The sequence below is a fragment of the Seriola lalandi genome, unplaced genomic scaffold (genome assembly GCF_002814215.2).
Source record: "Seriola lalandi dorsalis isolate HSWRI2012SDOR001 ecotype SW California unplaced genomic scaffold, Sedor1 jcf7180002054474, whole genome shotgun sequence".
Lineage (NCBI taxonomy): Eukaryota > Metazoa > Chordata > Actinopteri > Carangiformes > Carangidae > Seriola > Seriola lalandi.
The window spans coordinates 60,850-84,022 of record NW_019525027.1 but is presented as its reverse complement, the minus strand read 5'-3'; the positions used below and the strand labels follow the sequence as shown (position 1 = coordinate 84,022).

The window sequence follows — 23,173 nt, the reverse complement described above, 5'->3', positions numbered from 1 at the left end:
CTTGGGAATGCTCCTCATACCTGATACAGTTCCTTTACTGGTCATTATAATGAGGCTTTAAGCAGTTTGGTGACTGTAAATCTGCTACGCTAAGATTGCACTGCTCCTGGTCTGAATGAACCTCACCTCACTAAATCTCACATCCAGGACCAGAGAAGAATTTATTATCCTCTCCTGAGTACACTTGCCAAAGCAGTGTGAAGTCAGCATATGACCGCATGTCACCAAGATGTGTCAAGTAATGTTTGGTGGTGGTGCAGGGAATTATGCACATCTGTACTCAGATGTCCGGGCTGTCTTACTGAGGATGCTGAAGCCTTCTGCTGACATATGACTCTTTTCTACTTCAGCACAATGGCATGAAATCAGAAGATCTTACATTATATACATTTGTGAGTAACTTCTTTCTCGTTTATGTCATTTTAAAATAATTATTTCTGAGTCAGTTCCCGTTTCAGTTGCTGTCTAAACCATTTTGAGGATGCTGAATCCGTACATATCCATGTTTACACATTCACTTATCAGGGTGTTGGGGCAACACAGGTCAGAAAAAAATAGGGGTCATAAAACAGCACTGGCATCACCACCTAACAACCACTAATAGCAGGCTATTACTTACCTGAGGCTGAGACTGAGACACTGAGACTTGTTCTCAATTAAGCCTTTACTCTTTACTAAAAACCTACTTCAATAAAAATTTCCCTTTGCACCTGAAAACCGCGGTGAAGAGCATCTTCAGTGCCACAGCATCTGAAAACCAGCGTGTACAACAGCTGCTGAGCTGGTGTAAACTTGCAGTAGCTGATCACAGACTGGGTACAGGACCTGCGGGGCTTGCAGGGGACGGAGAGAGCAGCGCGTCTGGGCTGGCCACTGAGCGTTGGAGCGTGAAGACCCGTTTGCCTAAAGGTGGCTCGTTGAATCTCACTGGGCGGATTGCTGTGGAGTAACCCTGTGATGGGGCAACAGATCTCGCTGTTCGGTTAATGTTGCCTCTCTCATTCACCAGCGCAGTGCCGGAAAAGTGTCCAGACTTTGAGCGCGCAGAGTCCGGTATGTCCGAGGGGAAGAGCGCTGAACGCTGCAGTTTTGAGGCTTCATCTCTGACAACTCCCGCGGACCAGATGGTGCCGAAAAAATGACTCGGGTTCTCTCCATCCTCGCTTACCTTTTCTCTCTGGTTCACTGTGAGTGTGTCTTTCTTTTCATGTGGGACTTTACTTTCTAATGTAGGCTGTAGCATGTGCCCCTGTCTTTGTGTCTGCTCCAAATTTATTAGGGTGAAAGTGCTTTTGTGCTGAAAAGTGGTTTGTCTTTTTTTTCTTTTCTTTAGGGTCCCCCAAGTCGAATGGCTTTTGATTTTCAGTGCAGCTTTTGCCAGTGCAGTGACTCGACTGCTTAGATTTAACGACAAAAAAAAATAAAAAATGCAGATAGCACACCCCAAATTTATTACTCATTTTTTTGTAGTAGTAGTAGTGTAGAAGTACGTTTTAATCTAAATAAAAAAATATAAGTATAATACAAATTTAATATAAATAAAAAAAAAAAAAACACATGCATGGATGGAAATCCTCATAGGAATTTTAAAAAAAAAGTACATCTTGCAAGTTCAGCTGAGATGTGATACTTCTGTATGTCAACACAAGGCAATTTGATGAGTCGGCCCGGATATCAAATGTGGCCTAGAGTCACCAAATCAGCAATCAGCTCTCTGGGGTGGGGGTGGGGGTGGGGGGTTGAGATATTTAGTGTGGGGTTACAACCAAAAAGGTTTAAGCAACAAATGCAATTGATGAAAATTCCTCCTTAACTTATAAAATTACTTAAACAGTTTCGGGAAACTTTTATGCTTAAAATCATTTTATTCACGTGTTCAACACCACTATGTCACATGTCCTGAGTGGGTTTACTTTGGTGAGATCATAGCCTAGATCGTGTAGCTCTTCCAACAAGATAAGCCTAATTTATGAAATGGAAAAACACAGCCTGTGTAAATAGTTTACCAGTACTTTGTGACCTTATTAATCTTCACAAAGTATGTGCACAAACATATGTAGTCACATATAGTTCTTCTTCTTTTAATTTCTTCAGATAAAGAAGACGAACAAATAATTATTCTCATTTTATTAATAGCGATTATCATATCACTGAGAAGTGGAATGCAAAGGAGGTCGCCCACTGTATTACATTTTTGTAGAATGATGTTTTTCAGTGCGCTGTGCAGAGTGACCTTATCAACTCCACAAGAGTTCATTCTAGCATTGGATTAACACGCCTGACCTCACTCTCAATCAACATAATGTCAACGCTACACTTATGAGTTCATTTTTCACATTAAACCCACAAACACACACACACACATACACACACATACACACACACACACACACACAAACACACACACACACACACACACACACACACATACACAGCAGGTGATTGCAAGTTTGGTTGTTTTGCAAGTGGCCTTCACCTCAGGGGAAAGCAGGGCTTGTTTGACTCTGGTCCCCGAGGGCTTTGACAACACACCATCTGCTGCTGAGTGTTTGTGGAGGTCTGACTGTGTTGGATGGGACCTCAGCCAATGGACTGACAAAGGTGCAGTCATGGCAGCTTGTACTGACCAGCGGGGCTAGATTGTCGGTCCGCCACACCCTGCAAAGCTCCAGGGGTCTGTGGGCCGATAATGACACAGGCAGTTTGACACTGGGCAAAGGAAAAGCGTTGGAGCTGGAGGTCTAATATGAGTCTTAGCTTTAATACACCACATCACCACATAGCTTCAAAAAAAACAAAACACGAGGGATCGATCCCTTTTACAGCCATGCATATCTTTCTTCTGCATATTGACAACAGTATAGCGATTCCTCTTCAATGGGCCCATCAGTAAGTGTCTCACCTCATTGCAGTGTTTCCCGTGAGTAAGTCGACTCAGCTCCTCCGGACCATGTGAGGGCATTAATAAACCAGCTACATGTACAGAAAATGGAAGAGGTAGTGCTACATTTTCTCATTCTGCTCCAGATGAGAAGAGCCAATCATCAGTTTCAATCAGGCTTGTCTTCACCCCTTTGACATGGGCATCCTTTATCAGGGACGAGGGAAGGAGGTGGAGTGTACGTATTGGTATTCATGGCTTAGTCTCATTTAAAGACACATCCAGTGATTTGGCTTTAGGCAAAAGCAGGATTATTAACATGCTGTGAAAATGCCTGCCCTCATCCCAAATGTAATTACTTATTTGGAAATTACTTTAGGGCCTTCCTAACATTTTAATATCATTTCCACAACACAGCCATCCCTGGCTTTCTTAATTGACGGCTGCTGTTTCCCTTAAGACTTCGGGAAGTCATACATGCAGTTTGTGTGATGCAGCTGGATGAACAGACAGAGGAAGAAGTTGTCGTGCAGGATAATAAACAAAACCAATGAACAGATAATGGATAGACAAGAAGCTTCCAGATTTCATTTAATAGACTGTGAGTTCATGTGTTGTCCTGGACTAACAGTTAATGTTGGCTTTATAAAAAATGTAACCATAATTTTTCCATAACCTTAAAAGAGACAAATTCTAATCTTGAAAAAGAAACAAACAACCAATTACTTGAATTGCTGCTACGCACATCTTCCTAGAGCCATCATCACAGTCCATCAGCTATCACAAACTCATAGCATCCCTGTCTGAGCTTTCCTGTGTCCCTTCATTTGAGCACCAAGTTTTCGGCTTGATACTGTAATTTTGTGTGTGTGTGTGTGTGTGTGTGTGTGTACCTGTGGATAAAATTGTGTCACCAGGTAGCAGCAGTGCTGACTCAGAGGAGCGGCTCATGAACTGGTTGCTGGGAAAGGATCGCTACAATCCGCTCATCCGGCCGGCTGTCAACAGGACCGAGAGAGTCACAGTGAAGCTGCAAGTGTCTCTGGCACAGCTCATCAGCGTGGTAAGGCCCGACCATTCCCATCCTCCCCACCAGGAGGAAGTGCGTTGCATTTATTTATGTGTGCCAGGGTGGGACTATGTGCTGGAGCGACAAAGAGGGACACAGAAAAAGAAGGAAAGTGGATGATAGAAAAGACAGGAAGAGCCACAACACTTTGAGAAAGCAGTTAATTACAAACCGGCCTGTGTTGAGAGGCTGTAGCTCTAAAGGGATGGATGAAGTCGAGGATAGATCTGGTCAGCTGTGATCTCTGCCTCTGTCGTGTCCAGATTGAAACTTCAGCACATTGCATTAAAAGGGGCCATAAAGCTGTTTTACCCTCAGTGATAGAGGCTCTCCTCAGATTTACAGCAGAGGCTCCCAGCTGCAGTCCAAGGCAGCATGGCACATTCACACTCTCAGCTTATGAGTTTCCACTGTACCCCTTGGGGTAATTGGCATTTTGGTAACACACTTGGATATGTATGTCATGGCAGTGTGATTACAATGCTATCAATAAACATATAAACAAGGAATATGAGAGGAGAGGAGGGTCTCACTAGTTATTTATATACTTTTGCTAGTACAGTGAGAGGTAGATAGGAAGGTCGGGGAGAGAGAGAGGGGATGACATGCAGCAAAGGGCCGTGGATCAGTCTCAAATCCATGGCCGCTGCAGTAAGGACTAAGTCCGTGTGGTGCACGCTCTACCAGGTGAGCCACCGAGGCGCCTCGGGTCTTACTAGTTGTTTGACCGGATGCCCGACAGTAAACATGACAGTAAGGAGGAAGATTCTTTCATCTGAGGTTTACTGTTGCAACAACTGTCCTTAAAACCTTGATAAGTTATGTTTAGTAATGAAAGTAGCAGGAGACTAAAAGTAGGTATTTAGATGCTGACACTTTCTGCAGGAGATGCTAATCCATTCTGTGTGCCAAAACCTCTTTTTTTAGAGCCCACTTGTAAAACCACCCACTTGTTCCTGTGCAGCTTCATTGACTTTGCTCATAGTGGAAGCAGCTGCATTATCTGCAGAGTATCTGGCATCATCTTAAGGTTGTTTTGACATATTTAATGAAAATGTTCCTCTGTTCACGGTGACTATTCATGTCTTATCAACAGTGGTTCCTCTTTTCTGTCTGACATCAGGTAGCCGACACCGTTCGTCTGTCATGTTCCAGATTTCTTCTGACGATGGATTTTAAACTGAATGTACTGTAGATTAATAAAATTGATTAGGCTATATGAAAGTGAATATTTGTATAATAATATTTCATACAATAAGTTTAGCCTACAACATTTCAACCAATTCCACATGACTTTTATCTAACTTTTTCAGCCCTTTAGCCAATTAGATGATTCGCTCCTTTGTCATCGATTTTGGCTGTTTCAACCACTTCCCATAATTTTAGCTAAATATTTCAACTCAATTCATTTTAGCTAATAATATCAACTGTTGATCAGTTACATAGCTATTTCAACCACTTATCAATTACTTTTAACTTCGATTTCTCTGCTTGCTCGCTAAATGGTTTTCATGCACTCTCAATTATAAAGGTGTTAAGGTGTTTTGCAGGCTTCAATTTTTTTAGTAAATATAGGCTACTAAAGATCTGCATAATACCAATTTGAAATATTATTTGGCTATTTATCTTACACCTTCACATAAATATGTGGCTATATTTTTTAAACCAGTCATAATTCAAATTATTTCAAACAAGCTACTCCATAATTTTTCCATGGCCCTCTGGTTGGGAATCACTGCCAGAGGATTTCTTGACCAATGGTGTTCAGGAGGTATAATATTGAAAACAAAATGTCAAAACCATGTTATTATTCTTTCTGATAGTATTGGATTGTATTTTTGGCTGAAATATTTAAAAATAATTTCCATCCCGCTTGTACATTTCCAGAATGAAAGAGAACAGATCATGACCACAAATGTCTGGCTCACTCAGGTAAGTGTGATGAAACTCAAGAGTCATACACTCCCAATAACCTGTTATCATGTTAAATGTCCTTCCCCTTGAACTTGAATTAAGCCATATCAATTCTTCCTCCCTCAATGTGGAACAAACTGCTTCTGTAATTGTGCGCCAAACATATTTTCATTGATAATGAAGCATGTAATTAGAAATTGGCTGCTCTTGAGAAAGTGTGTGGAAGACTTCAGACTTCACGGCCTGTTCTCACTGTCTCTCCAGCACTGGGTGGATTACAGGTTATCATGGGACCCTGCAAAGTATGAAGGTATCGACAAGCTGCGTATCCCATCCAGACACATCTGGCTCCCAGATATTGTTCTGTACAACAAGTAAGCATCACGGGGATGTCAGAGTGTAATGTTTAAGAGACACTTTCTTTTTTTATGTACAATTTTTGTATTAAAAATGATAGGAGAAGACCTTTCATACAGAGATTTTGTCTCTGCTTTCTCTCATTTCAGCTTATATTTCTTGACAGAATCATGAACTCTCTTATAGTGTAGATACCTACAAATTAAGACCTAACTTAGCAAATGAAAGTAATGCAGTATAAAAGTGATATGATTACCAGTCCCTCCATCCTCACCCTCCTGGCTTCTCCTGTTCTCTATTAATGACCGACTCTCTGAAGCCTTTCCAGAGTTTATATACAACAAAGGCAGATTGGGGATTTTAATTGGCTTTTTAAATTGATTGCATTCGCCTTTAGGAAATCACCAAAATAATTTTCTGATATGGTTTTCGTTAACTGCACTATGATTGCAGTGTTGATAACACAAACCTCAAAGGTTGACTCACAGGCTCTCTAAAGTTTACTCTCGCTTTCTTCCTTTCCTAATAGCGCTGATGGCACCTATGAGGTAACAGTCTTCACCAATGCCATTGTCCTTTCCAATGGCAGCATCAACTGGCTTCCTCCAGCCATCTACAAAAGCGCCTGCAAGATCGAGGTCAAGCATTTCCCCTTCGACCAGCAGAACTGCACACTCAAGTTCCGCTCCTGGACGTATGACCACACCGAGATCGACCTGATCTTGAAGTCTGAGGTGGCTAGTATGGATGATTTCACACCCAGTGGGGAGTGGGATATCTTGGCGCTGCCAGGCAGACGGACTGTCAGCCCTCTGGATCCCACCTATGTGGACCTCACGTATGACTTTATTATCAAGAGGAAGCCCCTTTTCTATACCATAAACCTAATTATTCCCTGTGTTTTGATCACTTCTCTGGCCATCCTGGTTTTCTACTTGCCTTCGGACTGCGGAGAGAAGATGACCCTCTGCATCTCCGTCCTCTTGGCTCTCACTGTGTTCCTGCTTTTAATCTCCAAGATTGTTCCTCCAACCTCACTGGATGTGCCTCTGATCGGCAAGTACCTGATGTTCACCATGGTGCTGGTGACCTTCTCCATCATCACCAGTGTGTGCGTGCTCAACGTGCACCACCGCTCTCCCAGCACCCACACCATGCCGTCCTGGGTAAAGCTAATATTTCTTGTGAAACTGCCTGCCTTGCTCTTCATGAGACGCCCTAACAATAACTCCTCCCGTCAGCGGCTCCGCCAACAGCGGTGCCTACGGGCGAGGAGAGCCATTCTGGGTTTGGGTTACCCAGGGGCACCCAAGGCAGGAATCACAATGTCGTCTTCTGCCCTGCTATCCTCCGACTCCGCCTTCTCCACACCAGGACACAAAAATGTAGCTCCTTCAATGGGCTACAGCCACTCCAACAGGAAGGAGGACCTGCGTGCCACGGATTACCTTCCCACTGGTTTCACCTCCACCCAGGACCTCCAGCAGAGAAGCAATTCAGATTGGGTTGCTGATGTCCAGGAGGCAGTGAACGGGGTGCGCTTTGTGGCTGAGCACATGATGGGAGATGATGATGATCAGAGTGTACGTATACGTATTTAAACCAAAGGTTTTATTGAATATATGCAAAAGAATAGAAGGAACATATAATAAATAGGCCTCGTTATATAATTTATAAAGGTTATAAAATTTTAATAGATGAAAAAAAATGAACAAAAGTTACTATGCTCCTTGTACATGTATATATATATATATATATCTCTCTCACTATATATAGAGAGATATATATAGATATATAAGTCTGTCTGTCTGTGTGCTATCTTAAGCTCAGGATTTAGGGCACTAAATCATTGGATAAGTTTAGAGTTGGCTCCTCCGTTGGCCCCGTCCTCTTCCATCCATCCTAATCCCAATAAACTGGACCAAAGGTGTTTGTATTGATGTGATAACATTACGTGATAACGGTCAGTGTGTGACCCCTAAGGTGCAGGATGGAATACCACTAACCTTAAGTAGTGGCTGTGACCCAGCAAATTGAAGTCAGACTTTGGGTAATCAATTGCTTTCTCTGACAAATCAATAAAATGGGGAGGGAACCAGAAATGAGAAATGGCTCGTTTCAAAAACTACCAAGGACAGCGCTGAAAATGGGGTGAAAGGGTCAATAGCTATTTCAGTGTAGGTCTCAGCAATATAGAGATGGGTCCTTACAGGGATTTAACTTAACTATGTTCCCATTCAAATATTAAGCTACTCAGTCAGCATCCTAAGAATAAACCTTCCTATTCTAAGCGGTGTTATTGGCAAGAATATGAACGAACACGCAAAAAAGTATATTACAGAATGCAGTACGTCGTAATTCAATTCAACTGCTGGCCAACACAATAGACTACAAGACGTGTTTACATAATGTAAGATGTTACACACATAGAGTATTCACCCATTCATTCACTCAGTTACACTCTCTGCCCCCGAGTGGCTGCACAGAGGCATGGCAGCGTCCACACAAAACACACTGAACAGAAATTCTTCAGTCATCCTATACTGCTGTGTTGTGACACATCTGTGAAACATGTTTATTGACTCATGTTCATTGACTCAATTCTGTATATTTGCAGGTGATAGAGGACTGGAAGTACGTGGCCATGGTGGTGGATCGTATGTTCCTGTGGATCTTCGTGATAGTGTGTGTTGTGGGCACCCTGGGCCTGTTTCTCCAGCCTCTCTTCCAGAGTCAGATTATTCCCAACCAGCAGCCTAGCTCAGAGACTCCTCGCATCTGATGAACAACGAGAGAGACTGAACAACTTTAGGGTCTTCATAAGTAATTGAACTGTTAGGATGAACATAGTTACAAGGGGGGTGTAGGCCAGTAGTTTTTTTTTTTTTAGTTTTGAAGTCTTCTTAGCATTTGCTTGTAGTGTATCATCAGGGACCAGGAGCCCTCTGTGTCAAATCCTACCACCGGGCAAAAAAGAAATACTCTTATAAAAATATACACTTATTTTGTACATCAGTGGAACAGACAGGATGTTTGTGTGACATAAAAATTGATAAAAATGTCTCCTAATAATCAAAACCACATGATCTAAAGCAATACAACCTTCCACAACTCCATGTTTTGAGGAAATGGTGCATCTGCCAGGGACCTATTACAGAATCAATGCACTGAGGTTGTCCCCTTCCCTTCATATCTACAAAGGACAGCTCCAGAAGTGGACTGAATGCAGCCTCTGCTGCACTCAAGAATGAGAACATAATATGTGTTGAGCCATTACAGGAATATAACCAATATGACAGAGACATGACAGCTGTCAGATGTTTTATCCTTATTTGTGTTGAGTTATCTTACCATATCATTGAAATGTGATGTGTGATTAAAGAATGAAAAGTAAAGATAAATCAGTGTCCTCTTTCAGTTTGATTAAATGTATGAAATCCCCAATAAAGTCTTAAAATTGTCAGGGTCTTGCCAAAGTGCTTGGTTAATCTGTGTTACCGGTGATAAAGTTTGTTCTCAGAGCCAACACGTTCGCTGAAGATGTGCCAATTTGAACATTTCATCACACAGAAAAGACAGCTGTTCACTTTAGATGTGAGAACGTGTGACCAGGCAAAAAAAAATATGTTGATACAACAAAACCGTTGGATTGAGATGGAGCTGATCTTGATTATGATGTCTTGAGGCCCAGTGCTTTTTGTCATAGTGATAGCCCTGACATGTCTTTAAATGAGACACTAAAGAAAGAGAGAACAAAATGTGTTTGTTTCAGACACTGCAATCTTATGGGGACTCATTTGTGCCTTTACACCACAGTTGATTTCTGTTAAGTGCTCATTTGTTCAGACGAGCGAGTGCAAGCACACACAACATTTACTGCTCAATAAACAGTGCTGAGTAGGCTCCTTAGAGATTCTGCAGACTGCTGGCTCTTTTGTGAGACGTTCATTTAAATCAAGAATTGCAATCAGCATCTATGTTAATGCCTTACTTTAATCTCTATTTATGGTTTTCAAGATCATTTATTGCTTTTTCACTCACCTGTCAACCTCCTATCACTAGCGAAGAGAGACAGCGCAGTGCCACAGCTTATCCATCAATAATCCATCATCTTCTTCAATCCTAGCAACGCTGGGGGAGTCTTCATTCAACACTCTGTGGAAGGTCCTATAAATCACAAGCCTTATGTCATGAGACTAATAAGAGTTGCAAGGAAACATTGTACTGACACTTGCCCTGCCTCATAAGCAAGCATTAATATTAAGGATTTACCATAATACAGTCCTTGGAAATGAGAAAATTGACATATTTCACTCCATGTCTTTGTAAATCTGCAGAATAACCTCTGCAGCATGATATGTTTGGAAGCTGTTTGTCACCAAAGACAGTTTTGTTCAATGACCCGAGCCTCAGCTGGAGTCCTCTATGCGTAGGTGTACAAACAACCTAAGTTCTCATTCTGCCCTGTCTATGAGTAAGAAAACTTTCTGAAGGTCAAATCAACATTTATTTCTATCTTTACGTGATATAATCCTTTACTGATCCCCCATGGGATAATTCTTTTTTTGCTTGCCCCATTTAAAGGAGTTAAGAGTGCCTGCTCAGACGCCAGACGGCATCCCTGGTGCTTGTGGGGATTTATTTGTCATCTGAGGGCACTTCAGTAGAGGGGAGAGGTCAGCTGAAAAGCACTTGGGCATCCCTTTCATCCAACAGAAGGACAAAGTGTCAAACCACAACACAACCCTGCTGGCCAAAAGAAAGAATAATACTACTTTACAATAATGATAAGGACAGATCAAGGGAATGCCAGAGCCAAAGACAGAACTATATCCCTATTAGAAATGGGCTGAAGTGACGCATTTTTGAAAAAAAAAAAGAGGATATTCTGTCACACAATAAAGAAAGATGAAAATCTGTTATGTTGGCCTCCAAAGCTCCAACTCAGTGGTACACAGAGGCTATTGATCTTGTTTGAAGGCTATTTGATGATTTAATATGGAAGCCAACACTGTGAGAGGAAAATATATGTGAGCACTACCTGGGTCCACGTAGACTGTCCTTGGAAAATGTTGAAAACCTGACTTTAAAGTATTTTTTTTTAAATTTCATTACAACCTACACAAAATAAACAACAATAAAAATTAAAATCATCTTTAAATATTATTTGTTAAGAGTTTCACAATCTCAGCTAATCTGCTTCATCAGGGTTATGTGGGTGTAGTTTTATCACATTTGACAGTGGCCAAACAAACCAGTTCTGATCACATTCTCCTTCTGATATGTTGCTAAATCCTGATTGGTGCACAGAAATTACTTTACCTTTTTCTCAAAGGAGCTCCGCCCACTTGAAGCCAACAGGATACAGAGAAAAAAAAAGCCCACAAATGTGAGGTAAGGAAAGAAGTAGTTAGAAGTTGATAGAAAAAAAATAAATTTTTAGATTCTAAGACATTTTCTTTTTTATCAAATTTAATTTGCTATAAAACTGCAAAACAATGAGAGACCTCGAAACGCCCCGCTTGATGTTGAAAAAAGTCATGTAGTGATCTTTAAGTGAAACTGACCAGTTCAGTTTCTTTTTCTTGTTGTATTAGACTGGGTAGCTGTGGTGCAATGGTGTACCCCCTGTAAGTGGCTGGCTGTGTGGCTCTCTCTCTCTCTCTCTCTCTCTCTCTCTCTCTCTCTCTCTCTCTCTCTCTCTCTCTCTTTCTCTCTCTCTCTGGTTCTCTCGGTGCTTGCGGACGCGCTTCCCACTTTCTCCTGCTGTCTGCTGCGAGGAGCGCGGATTCATTTGGCATTTGTCAATTGACAAAAGGATGAAAGCCAGTTTTTGCCTCGGTTTGGCCACATGTTCCTTCCTCCTGTTTCTTCTGTCAGGTGAGTAACAAGATGCTATTTTAACACGACATCTCACTTACTTGTTGCTTTACATAAACGTGTTTAATGATACTGAAGTAGGCTAATTAAAATAAGATTGTTTTATTTATTTAGGCTACCTGTACACAATAAGCTAATGAAATGGCATTTTAAATTAATTCCATGCATAACATTAAAATCCCAAATTTTAATTAACTTTAACATTCTTGGACATCAGGATAATAAGTAATGTCTTTATGTACCTGTGGTTGTTCATTTGAAGGGAGGAATGTATTTTCCTTCAACATAAATCAAGCTATCACAGCATGTTGAATTAAAGGTAGTTCTATCACATTATTAAAAAATAGATAAATTGATAAATTGATTGATTTCTGAGAACTAACAAACATGATGATCTGGCAGCTAGTTTTCCTGAAGACAAACACTCTGCAGTAATGCACATATGTGTGACCTTCTGCTCTGATCCAGGAGGCACATGTTCAGATGCAGAGCACAGGCTCTTCTCTGTGATATTCTCCAACTACAACCAGTACATACGACCGGTGGAAAATGTGTCTGATCCAGTCATTGTTCAGTTTGAGGTGTCCATGTCACAGTTGGTCAAAGTGGTAAGTAGCCTACAAAGGGATTTTTCACTGTTTCTGATGTCCAGAGTAGGCTACCTTTGATTTATGGGCGGCTGCTTCCTTAGTCAAGCATACATCATCCTGTCTAATGAGAAGTCATGACCGGAAAGAAAAAACAAGGTTTTGCTCAGTGTGGAGGGTCTGAGCATAATGCACTGATTCATTGCTATCAAACCTCACAAGAAATAGGTTGTGCATGGATTTGTGGACTTTGGACAACAAAGTTTTAGTGAATGGGATTATAGGGATGCCATCTGAGACACCTGAGATACTTCCAGTCGGTGGACAGTAGCCCCTGGTAATACTGAGGGAAAGAGGGACAGTGTGGCTGTTTGTCTGGCCAAGACAAGATGGGAAATGTCAGCTGTCTGAGCACCTCTCAGTGTAGGCAGCCTCTATCACTCAATCACTGCCACTTCAGATGAGCACCCCTGGATTTACTGGCGGGTTTTGCTGGAGCTTGTGGACTGCAGCCCGACATGGCTAGCAGGCAGCTCTCTCACTTGACTCAGACAGGTCTAGAGCGGATGTTGATAATTAAGCAGAAAGGCTCGCATTTGACAAGGACGACAGCTTCATTCAGAAAATGAAAAGCTTTGAATGTACTGGCAGTCCCTCTGCTTGTGTTGAAGGACAAGCACATCATTGGCTTCATTACAGACATTTTACCAAAGTCATCAGGTTATGTTATCAACAAGATCTAACTGTATTAAACCTGTCAAGTTGATTTACATTAAAGCAATAGTTTGTTCGAAATGGTAAGATGGATACTGTTTGTATGGTAAATATGAAGCTACTACAAGGAGACTTGTTAGTTTAGCTTAGAAGAACATAGCTAACATAGCTCTGTACAAAGGTATAGAAAAAATGTGGCTATCCCCTGTACATAACCATGCATAAAACTGCAAACTGATGTTTTTACACTTCAATTTTGTATGAAGATAAATGATATATAATGTGTAATGAGCTTTAGAGTTGCTGGTAGGTGAATTTTGTTACCTTTGTACAGAGGCACATTAATTGTCTCCCCCTGCTATTAATCTTTATGCTAAGCTAACCAACAGTCTCCCTGCTATACTTTCATATTGAGATTGGTATAGATCATCTCATCTAACTCTTGGCCAGAAAGCAAAATGTTGAATACTTTTTTTTTTTTCGCATTACCGCACTATTCTATAAAAACAAAAACAATATCAGCCATTACTAGATATGATTTGTTCTTGACAGTTTCAATGGATAATGTGGGATCTGACACCTTGAAGCTCATCTCAATTTGCTTTCCTTTGCCTGTGTATAAGTAATCAGTATACATCAAAAGACATTTATAAGTATTGAAAACCTGTCTTGATCTAGAGAAAACAAACAGATAAAGGATATTTTGTTACATTCTCCTTAACTTGGTTATTGTAGCAGGCTGCAGAGCCTCCGGTGCTGATGAATGACTATTATTCCCTCTGCACACCTGGTGCTCCCAACCCAGATGCAGTAGGTATTGTTCAGCCTACACCAATTACAGCTGGGCTGTATGAGCTCATTTAGACCATCAATAGCTCATCGGCCAGGCTTTCTCAGTCATCATCTCGCAATCAGGGATTGTACCACAGGCTCTCTAGGCAACATGAAGATGCCAAAACATGTGACAGTGGGGCAAAGTGACAACAGTGTTCTTGAAAGAGATAGTGTGACATTTTGGAAAATGCGCTTCTTTCACTTTGTTTCTGAGAGTTAGATGGGAAGATAACACTCCCATGACTAAATATAGTCAGTAAGCTTAGCTCAGAATAAAGACTGAAAACAGAGTAAACAGCTAACCTGGCTTTCTCCAAATCACTAACGCATCATACCTTGTTTATTACATACAAAAACCTTAATGTTTAAAGAATGATTGTCTGTTAACAAGATGCAGTAAATAATGAAACTGTGCTATTCATGCATTTTGAGCGTTCACAAAATCATGCAAGCCAAAGAAAAATATCCAAGATTTAATTTTACATCATGTTGAAAAGAAAAAACAGGATTCTAAATAAATCTTCATCAGATCTGACCCAGAACATATTTCTTTTGTGTCAGTGCACTCGCTGACTGATTTGGTGATAAGGCACAGGATGTATGCCTTAGCTATCAAAGTGCTTTAAAATCCCCAATCTCCCAATCTAATAGAGATTGTACTGCAGTCCTCTTAAGTCTACCTGTGCTTACCAGCCATGTACAACCTCTCCAGGATACTAAATGGTCACATGAATGGTTCTTGTTATGCACTGGGTCATGAGATTGGTTCATTCATGGTCTAAGTAACACACAAACCTGACCCCGACAGTTTTTCTCCCTCCCGCTCTTTAGTCCCTCTGCTCCACCTTTACAACTGAGCTGTTAGAATAAAAGTTAAGGCTGTGCTGTGACCTCCTGGCTCCATTTGACATGTGTGTTATGCTTCAGGCGGAGAGGACTCAGGTGTGCCTCTCTGAATCCACTTGTCTGGGACACACACAGAGTCTGACCCTGCAGAAAACATTGGAATTGGATGATTGCATGCGACAGTTCCTATTTTAACTTAAAAAATGTTAAGATGCTTTTGTTCTTATTTGTGTTAATGTCTTTATTGTCCATTACGTCCTGTGTTTCAGGATGAAGTCAATCAGATCATGGAGACCAATCTGTGGCTGAGACATGTAAGTTTATGGTGCATGACTGCAGATCGACCTCGAGCAAGGACATCAAGTATGGATCCAGCCTTCTGTCATACATGATTATTCTGAGCTAGTCTGACAGGTTAAATTATTCATGGGAGGGAGCTTTTTAAATACATTGATCCGTGTAGTCTTATCTTTTTTTCAAATACTATAAACCAAAGGCACTGAGATTTCATGATCAGTGTTTTTGAAATAATTTGACAGTAGTCTGGAATTTATTATACTTGCCATAATATTCCATAATAGTTATAATATTACATTTGACACTATGACAGAAACCTCAGCTTCAGCAGGGAGCTGAACCTGATTTAACCCCATGTGTATGTCATGAGTCAAGTATACGACAAAAATAAAATTGCTGTATGGCTTGATGGTTTTATCATTTCTTTAGTCCCACATGGTGCCTCTGTTTAGATGCATAGTGCAGTGAACCAGTTTTGAATGAAACACAGCAGGGCAGTGTTGCAGCTCCCATATCACAAGAGCTGAGCGAATACTCATCTGTGCTGGAGCCATGTTCATGCTAAAGGGTTGAGCTGTAATTGCTGTTTGGTTGATTGCAAGGTGAAGTACCGTTTCACATATTTCAAAGTCAACTGTTGTTTTAGAGTCTTTGTAATGTATGTACAAAGATACATTTCCCCCACTGTCCACCCTCATCTTACAATATACTCTGGATTCTTACTAATTCTTAATTGAGTGGGATTTTTGCAGCACTCTGAGGTTGCTTTACTATTGTTACTTTATGAGTCTGATGAGGATCACCTGCTGCTGTCCTCATGAGAGGCGTCAAAAACAGTCGCCAAAAGGTCCATACACACAGGTGCATCTCATCTCTGATGATGATGACTTCTCATTGTTTTTAGGGACATCTTACAAGAGAGTGTGTGTAAAATCAGTCAGAGCAGATGTGTATAGTAAAAGGTAATCTAAGAGGAAACAACTGCTGCTTTCTTTTATTGTATACTTTTATATTATGCTGTTTTGTAGCTGTATAAAGTGGTTTTTCTTTTGAAAAGGCACCATTACTTGCTTTTATGTTTGTTGGGAAGAGACATGTTGCTCAGTATGTCAGGAGATAGAAAAAGGCTTACCATTACTATCAGCAACTACTGGATGGATTATTATGAAATTTGGTGCACTCACTGACCTAACATTAAGTTTGGCAATCCCTTGACTTTTGCCTTCATCAGGTCAATTTTTTAATTTGTCTAGTACTTATATTTATGATTGAATACTTTCAAAACTTACTACGTCAATCATCAGCAGCCTCAGCTGTACTTTGCCTTTATTGCCAATACAAGCATGCTAACGTACTAAATTAAGATGCATGTTAGCATACTGATGTTAGCATTTAGCTCAAGTACAGCCTCACGGAGCTGCTAGCATGGCTGTAGACTCATGCTGTCGTTATACCGTAGATTGCTGCTCAGATTATATTTGGTGTTATATTTTGTCTTGTAGGTATTTGTAGTAGTATATATCATAGATCATATATTTTGTCTTTGAGTCAACACTGGAGAAGTTCAGGAGTACTGAAATCTCTATGTTTTGGTTGAAAAAATTGTTATTTCATTGAGGTGTCAAATACTGGTGAAAATTTTGGAATTGTCAACTTCATGGGGCGCCTCAGTGGCTCACCTGGTAGAACGCCTACCACATGGGCTTGGTCCTAACCGCAGTGGCCATGGGTTACAATCCCACCTGCAGCCCTTTGCTGCATGTCATCCCCTCTCTCTCTCCATGACTTTCTCTCATTGTACTGTCACAATAAAGGCAAAAATATAACTTTAACAGGAACTTGTTCATTTTCAGTTTTACCAATTCCGGATATTGATATTCCTCTAAACTTGTTAGCTCAAAGTTTTGTCTGACATTTTCATTTCTTTGACTTTTTAATGTAGCTTAATTATTCTGTTTTGTTTTGCAGGTCTGGAACGACTACAAACTGAGATGGAACCCAAAAGATTTTGGAGGCGTTGAGTTTATCCGAGTGCCGTCCAACAGGATATGGAAGCCAGACATTGTTCTGTACAACAAGTGAGCATAACAACAACTTAAAAATCTGGCTCAACATTTTTATTGATTGTTAGGTACATTTACAATAAAGGATCACAATGACAAACTGCATTAGTTCGCATGGGTCATTTTCTATTTTGCATAGTATTAAGGGAGAGTATAAGTAACATCAGAGGGTGCAATTTACTGAAACCACAAAGAATCTTTTTGATTAATATCTCCATGACACAATAGTCAATTGTTTATACCCCTCAATTTAATCTCCAATGACTCATCTGTCTGTGACTCTCTTTCGACTTTAACCTTCACTTTGTCTTTCTCCTTTGTTCTCTCTCTCTTTTTCTCTCTACAGTGCAGTTGGAGATTTCCAGGTTGATGACAAAACAAAGGCCCTGCTTCGTTATAATGGTGACGTTACCTGGATCCCTCCGGCCATATTCAAGAGCTCCTGCAAGATTGACGTCACTTACTTCCCCTTCGACTACCAAAATTGCACCATGAAGTTCGGCTCCTGGACGTACGACAAGGCAAAGATTGATCTGGTGCTGATTGGTTCCACAATCAACCTGAAGGACTTCTGGGAGAGCGGCGAGTGGGTGATAATTGATGCCCCTGGTTACAAACATGACATTAAGTACAACTGCTGCGAGGAAATCTACACAGATATCACTTACTCTTTGTACATCCGCCGTCTGCCTCTTTTCTACACTGTCAATATGATCATCCCCTGCCTGCTCATCTCCTTCCTCACCGTGCTCGTCTTCTACCTGCCGTCTGATTGTGGTGAGAAGGTCACTCTGTGTATCTCTGTCCTGCTCTCTTTAACTGTCTTCCTGCTGGTTATAACCGAGACAATCCCCTCCACTTCACTAGTCATTCCCCTGATTGGTGAGTACCTCCTCTTCACCATGATCTTTGTCACCCTCTCTATTGTCATCACCGTTTTTGTGTTGAACGTCCACTACCGCACACCAAAGACACACACCATGCCCTGCTGGGTGCGGAGTGTCTTCCTGGGACTGCTGCCCCGTGTGATGTTCATGACCAGGCCAGAGAGGGACCCTGAGAACGTGGCTGGTAATGTGCACACGATTCATTCGAGACCATGTGCCATTCATTCATCAGGCACTTTTCAGAGGCAGCACAAACCTCAGTCCCTGGCCTCCAGCGTGGTAACCAGCCTGACGAATCGCCAGCGTCTTTTCAACAACACTGAACTCTCCAACCTCAATAACTTGAGTGTAGACCCAGGCAAAGGAGGAGGTACTGGGCTCTTGTGCTGCGAAGGCCGCTGCAACTGCTGCTGGCACCAGAGGTCCAGCAAACTGCCTGCAGACTCTGGGGGAGGGAGCGGAGGACTGGGTTGCGTCGGGGCGCTGACTGGAGGCAGTGCTGCTGGGGTGGGAGGAGGGAGTCAGTGCTCCAGCTCCGAGTCTCTGGATGGAGGAATAATGTCCCTGCTGCCGCTCTCCCCTGAGGTCAGGGAGGCTATTGAGAGTGTCAAATACATAGCAGAGAACATGAGACTACAGAATGAAGCAAAAGAGGTGAGTACAAGAAATCATAACAGCAAACGAGCATGACTTTTACTGGAAATTAGCTTTCAAGAACTATAACAATGTTACCATATCCCTGAAAATGATTTCCCTGTTATCCTCTCACAGGTTCAGGATGACTGGAAGTACGTTGCCATGGTAATCGACAGGATCTTCCTATGGGTTTTTGTCCTCGTGTGTATCCTGGGAACAGCTGGCCTCTTCCTCCAGCCTCTTTTACTCGGGGAAGACATTTGAATCCGTTTGATAAAACTTAATACTCCAGACTGTTGAGCTCCACAGCATTTGTTTCATATAAGATTCTGCCTATGGCTCAGAGAGGGAAAATACAGAGTGGATCCAGAATGAAGAAGAAAAGATCACTGTGTCAAAAGCTGATGTAAAAGGGTTCAGTTTCTGTTTATTTTTCATAGACAGATTTTTTTTTTTTGTTTGACAAAAAAGGACTGTCAAATGCTGAGGACCTGGGTAACAAACAAAGGCAACCATAGTGACGATCAAACCATTTCATTGTGTAAAAATAAAAAAAAGTAAATGGCAAATCGATATGTATTGCAACACCCAAAAACTTGGATTGCCCTAAACAAAGACACTAGCTTACTATTGATGTAAATAATATCTGCACAGTAAATAATTGGTACAGTGTAATGTTAATGTAACATCAACATATATTCCCGAACACACTCATTATGCTCCCAGAGAGCTCAGTATCTAATTGTCATGTTTCCATGACAGGGAAATGTTCTTCTTTAGAAACTGCCTTCTTTAGGGTCTTTGGACTTTAGAGTCGTATAGAACATATCAAGTGACATACCCAAAATAAAAATGTGTTTACAGAGATAACAAACTGCTAAACATTTAACATGAATTTCCATGTTTGTGGGAATCAAGCAAGGACGTTGACTGTGTTCAAACAGTGACATCTGGTGGTAACTTTTTGAAACTACAATTAGAAACTACAAAAAGTTTCTGGCTGTTTTAAAGGGATATATTACCTTTTTTGTCATAACAGCTATCATGAAAAAATGCATTCCCAGTTGTAAAATTACGTGAAAAGTTATACTGCCTAAAAAAATGCAAGAGAGAGTGTGGTGAATCATCTAGAATTAAGTCAATTATGAATATATTTACGTATGCCCCTGAAACTATTTGATGTGTAAAGAGACATTTTAAAAAGTAAATGTAAATAATTTAGGCCTGTTTTATCCACATATTTCTGTAAATAAATGGAAAATAGTTAAAGATAGATGATAGATAAATATGAGATGGTGGTTTCTTTGAGATACTAAATATTTCCGAGACTGGAAACAAAAGCTCATATCAAAGAGACCACCAAGGCTCTGTTCATTACTCTGTTTCACATTCTCCAAGCCCCCTTGGAGCTAACTCAGCTTATTGGATCACAATCAATACAGAAAGCAAGTGATGAAGGAGCTTATTGGCTTCCTGGCCAAAATATATGATGCCATTGAAAAACACTGAATTCCTGCACTTCTGACGCTTGACATAAACTTTGTGCCTGACTGTACTGAAAGAGTCTAAGCACCCTGCACGGGGTCTGCTCGTCAGTATGTCACTGTGCGATTCTTATTATACGACTAAAAATCAGAGCAGATGGTTAGCTATGTGATTACAAGGAAATGCAGCCCATATTAATTGAATGCTGGCAGGGAGGCACAGACAGATACTGTAGTAGCTCTCTGTCACATCTGATAAGAAACCCCTGGCTAATGAATTTAATTAAAGCTCACTCAGAACTTGTGGCTGATCTGCAGGGGATCTCCCAAACAGATAACTATAATAAGTGTGAAATAAAAGAGCTTATAAAAGCATCCATGAATATTTTCTGAAGGTAACATCCTGCAAAAACTACGGACTAAAAAGATGAGAAAAGGGAACAAAATTTTAGATATCACAAGCCACCACAGACTGCACAGGAAGTGGTTAATTATATATTTTTCTTTCATCTTTCTGTAGGTGAAGATAAGAACCTGGAGTGGTGCCTGTGCAGGGTTTCACAAAATATGTCGTGGAGGCTTTCTATGTGTGTCACATTACCTATCCTCATGAGCACATCACCATTCTTCTGTGTGAGAATTGACAAAAATTCACATTTAACCACTTAATTGTTTGTATTTATAATTGAGTGAACTTTTGCACGCAAATGAAAGGGAACAGGATTTCTTTTTCTTTTTTTTCTTTTTTTTCTTCAAGGTGCCCTTGCAAAGCAGGTTGTAAGCCAAACTAAGGGTGAGCTTTAATTGATGAGAAGATGATTGTTTTTCCTTGTATCATTTATCAGTCCAATGTTTGTCTTTGTTTCAATAAATGAATTTTGCAGATATTTTTCCTCAACAGAGTATGACTGAGAACAGTGACCTTCATGTAATGTGCAGCACATATGGATTCAAGAAACAGTCCGTGGTTTATGTTTATTCATGTAACGGTGGCCTTGGAATCAGTAAAATAGTGCAGGAGCAAGATCGAAATAATACCACCTTCACTACAGTCGCCATCACATTGGAAATTACAGCTGTGGTTACTCCAAAATGGAGTTGGCACCTTCTGAAGCAGCTATGAGAGGACACAACATCATCCAGATTCTGGTTATTGGTGAGTATTTTCATTACTATGAAAGCATCACGTCAGTGTTATTTTCTTCCTACTCATTTTCTCTTTCTGCCATGCAGTCAATTTTCTGCCTGCAGATATTTCAGTAGCTGGGCCGTCCAGCATCAGCGAGGGAGACGATGTTGAATTCAGATGTCCTGTCTCTGACACCCTGCAAATACGTGGTCCAGTCTTACCTGAGGAAGAATGAAACCATCCTCAAAGTGTAAGCGTTTAATGTCTCACGGATGGAGACGACTTTCACCACTGAGGATGCCATCATGACGGATGCTGCCGTCCAAGAGCATGGAAAACAATTCAATATAGTTCATGGTCAGAGGTGAGGATGTCAACACCTCAAAATGCAATATGGGGTTGGGTGATTAGAGAGAGAGATCACGAGGCACTATCATTCACTGACAAGCTAAAACAAAGAAGAAAAAAAATTGTATTTAGATTTAACTTTTACTCTGTATGATATTGGCAGGTCCCACAAAGCACATTATGAAATTAAGCACACACTTTGTGTTTCAGCTGTCAGAAGGCCCAACACAGACATGTTGGTGGAGGAGCAGGAGCAGACAAAGGAAGAGGATCTGGAAGCACAGCACATGCTGAAAATGGAATTACTGTAAAGACATACTCTGGGGAAATTACAATTAAATTACTTATGATGACTTAGAGAGAAAACAATCCGGCTGGGTTCTGTTGTGTATAAAAAAATAGATAGACAAAATCAAACCTCAGAGGATGAACAAATCATTAACATCATTAAAGTTAGAGTCAGCTGTGCTGGGGAAAGAGTGCTTTCAACAGCAAAACGAATACACATCTCCCTTGAGAAGCACCCATGATGGATGCTCATGGAATCCAAAGCATTTTATTTGGTGTGGAGATGGATACTCGTTCTCATAGCTGAAGCAAAACAAACCTTTTAATGTAAATTGTCATCAAATGACATGCACACAAACAAAGCACTATAAAGACAGAGTGGAGTACAAACTAGAGAGAGTTAGTTGTTTAGATGTGACAGAGACTGTAGGCTTGTAGCTAAGCTAAAAAGGAAGGTAAAGTTATCTGGTATAGCATTTCAAATTATGCATCCAACCAAATAAACACACTGTGCTAGCAAACTTTTGTTTTTAGGTCTTCATGGCTATAAAACTTATTGCACGTTGTACGGATAAATGACATGATGCAGAGCAAAGACAGAGACAACAGACTGTGGCTACAGTTGCTGCTAAAAAGCTAACATGCAGAGATGCAGCACACTGCAGCAGACAGTGCTAGTCACAACTCTCCTGCTAATATAGCTAACATCACATTAACAGCATATTCTGGCAAATGATTGCAAATTGTAACTGTGTGATTGACTGTACGATATGTCTGTCTTCGTAATCTCATTTTGTAATGACCAGACACTGTCTAATCAGTAGCTGCCTGCATCCACCATTAACCTAGTGTACCCTTATGAAAGTTCAACCCAAGTCACTCTCTCTGTGGCACTGACTTGTAATGACTGCTTCTGCTTGATGAGATACCAATCAACTGGAGCATCAAATATATTTGTC

The 23,173-nt window shown here is 40.8% G+C and overlaps 2 protein-coding genes across 2 annotated transcripts; both read left to right on the top strand.

Annotated features, from left to right (window-relative positions):
- The first annotated feature begins 756 nt into the window (after positions 1 to 756).
- Positions 757 to 9,622, top strand: chrnb4 (cholinergic receptor, nicotinic, beta 4 (neuronal)). Its single transcript, XM_023411921.2, has 6 exons — positions 757 to 1,187; positions 3,799 to 3,944; positions 5,838 to 5,882; positions 6,129 to 6,238; positions 6,751 to 7,804; positions 8,839 to 9,622. Exons 1-6 carry the CDS (start codon positions 1,139 to 1,141, stop codon positions 9,001 to 9,003), a joined length of 1,569 nt encoding a protein of 522 aa, XP_023267689.1. The 5' UTR covers positions 757 to 1,138; the 3' UTR covers positions 9,004 to 9,622.
- Positions 9,623 to 11,865: 2,243 nt separating this feature from the next.
- Positions 11,866 to 21,336, top strand: chrna3 (cholinergic receptor, nicotinic, alpha 3). Its single transcript, XM_023412005.2, has 6 exons — positions 11,866 to 12,101; positions 12,570 to 12,709; positions 15,352 to 15,396; positions 17,348 to 17,457; positions 17,789 to 18,983; positions 19,101 to 21,336. Exons 1-6 carry the CDS (start codon positions 12,041 to 12,043, stop codon positions 19,227 to 19,229), a joined length of 1,680 nt encoding a protein of 559 aa, XP_023267773.1. The 5' UTR covers positions 11,866 to 12,040; the 3' UTR covers positions 19,230 to 21,336.
- The last annotated feature ends 1,837 nt before the right edge of the window (positions 21,337 to 23,173 follow it).

Excerpts from the sequence above, each read along its gene's own strand:
- chrnb4 (XM_023411921.2), top strand. The coding sequence starts at position 1,139 with ATGACTCGGGTTCTCTCCATCCTCGCTTACCTTTTCTCTCTGGTTCAC. Across the intron at positions 1,188-3,798 it reads CCTTTTCTCTCTGGTTCACT|GTAGCAGCAGTGCTGACTCA; the intron begins GTGAGTGTGTCT and ends TTGTGTCACCAG. Across the intron at positions 7,805-8,838 it reads GAGATGATGATGATCAGAGT|GTGATAGAGGACTGGAAGTA; the intron begins GTACGTATACGT and ends GTATATTTGCAG.
- chrna3 (XM_023412005.2), top strand. The coding sequence starts at position 12,041 with ATGAAAGCCAGTTTTTGCCTCGGTTTGGCCACATGTTCCTTCCTCCTG. Across the intron at positions 12,710-15,351 it reads TGTCACAGTTGGTCAAAGTG|GATGAAGTCAATCAGATCAT; the intron begins GTAAGTAGCCTA and ends CCTGTGTTTCAG. Across the intron at positions 15,397-17,347 it reads CCAATCTGTGGCTGAGACAT|GTCTGGAACGACTACAAACT; the intron begins GTAAGTTTATGG and ends TTTGTTTTGCAG.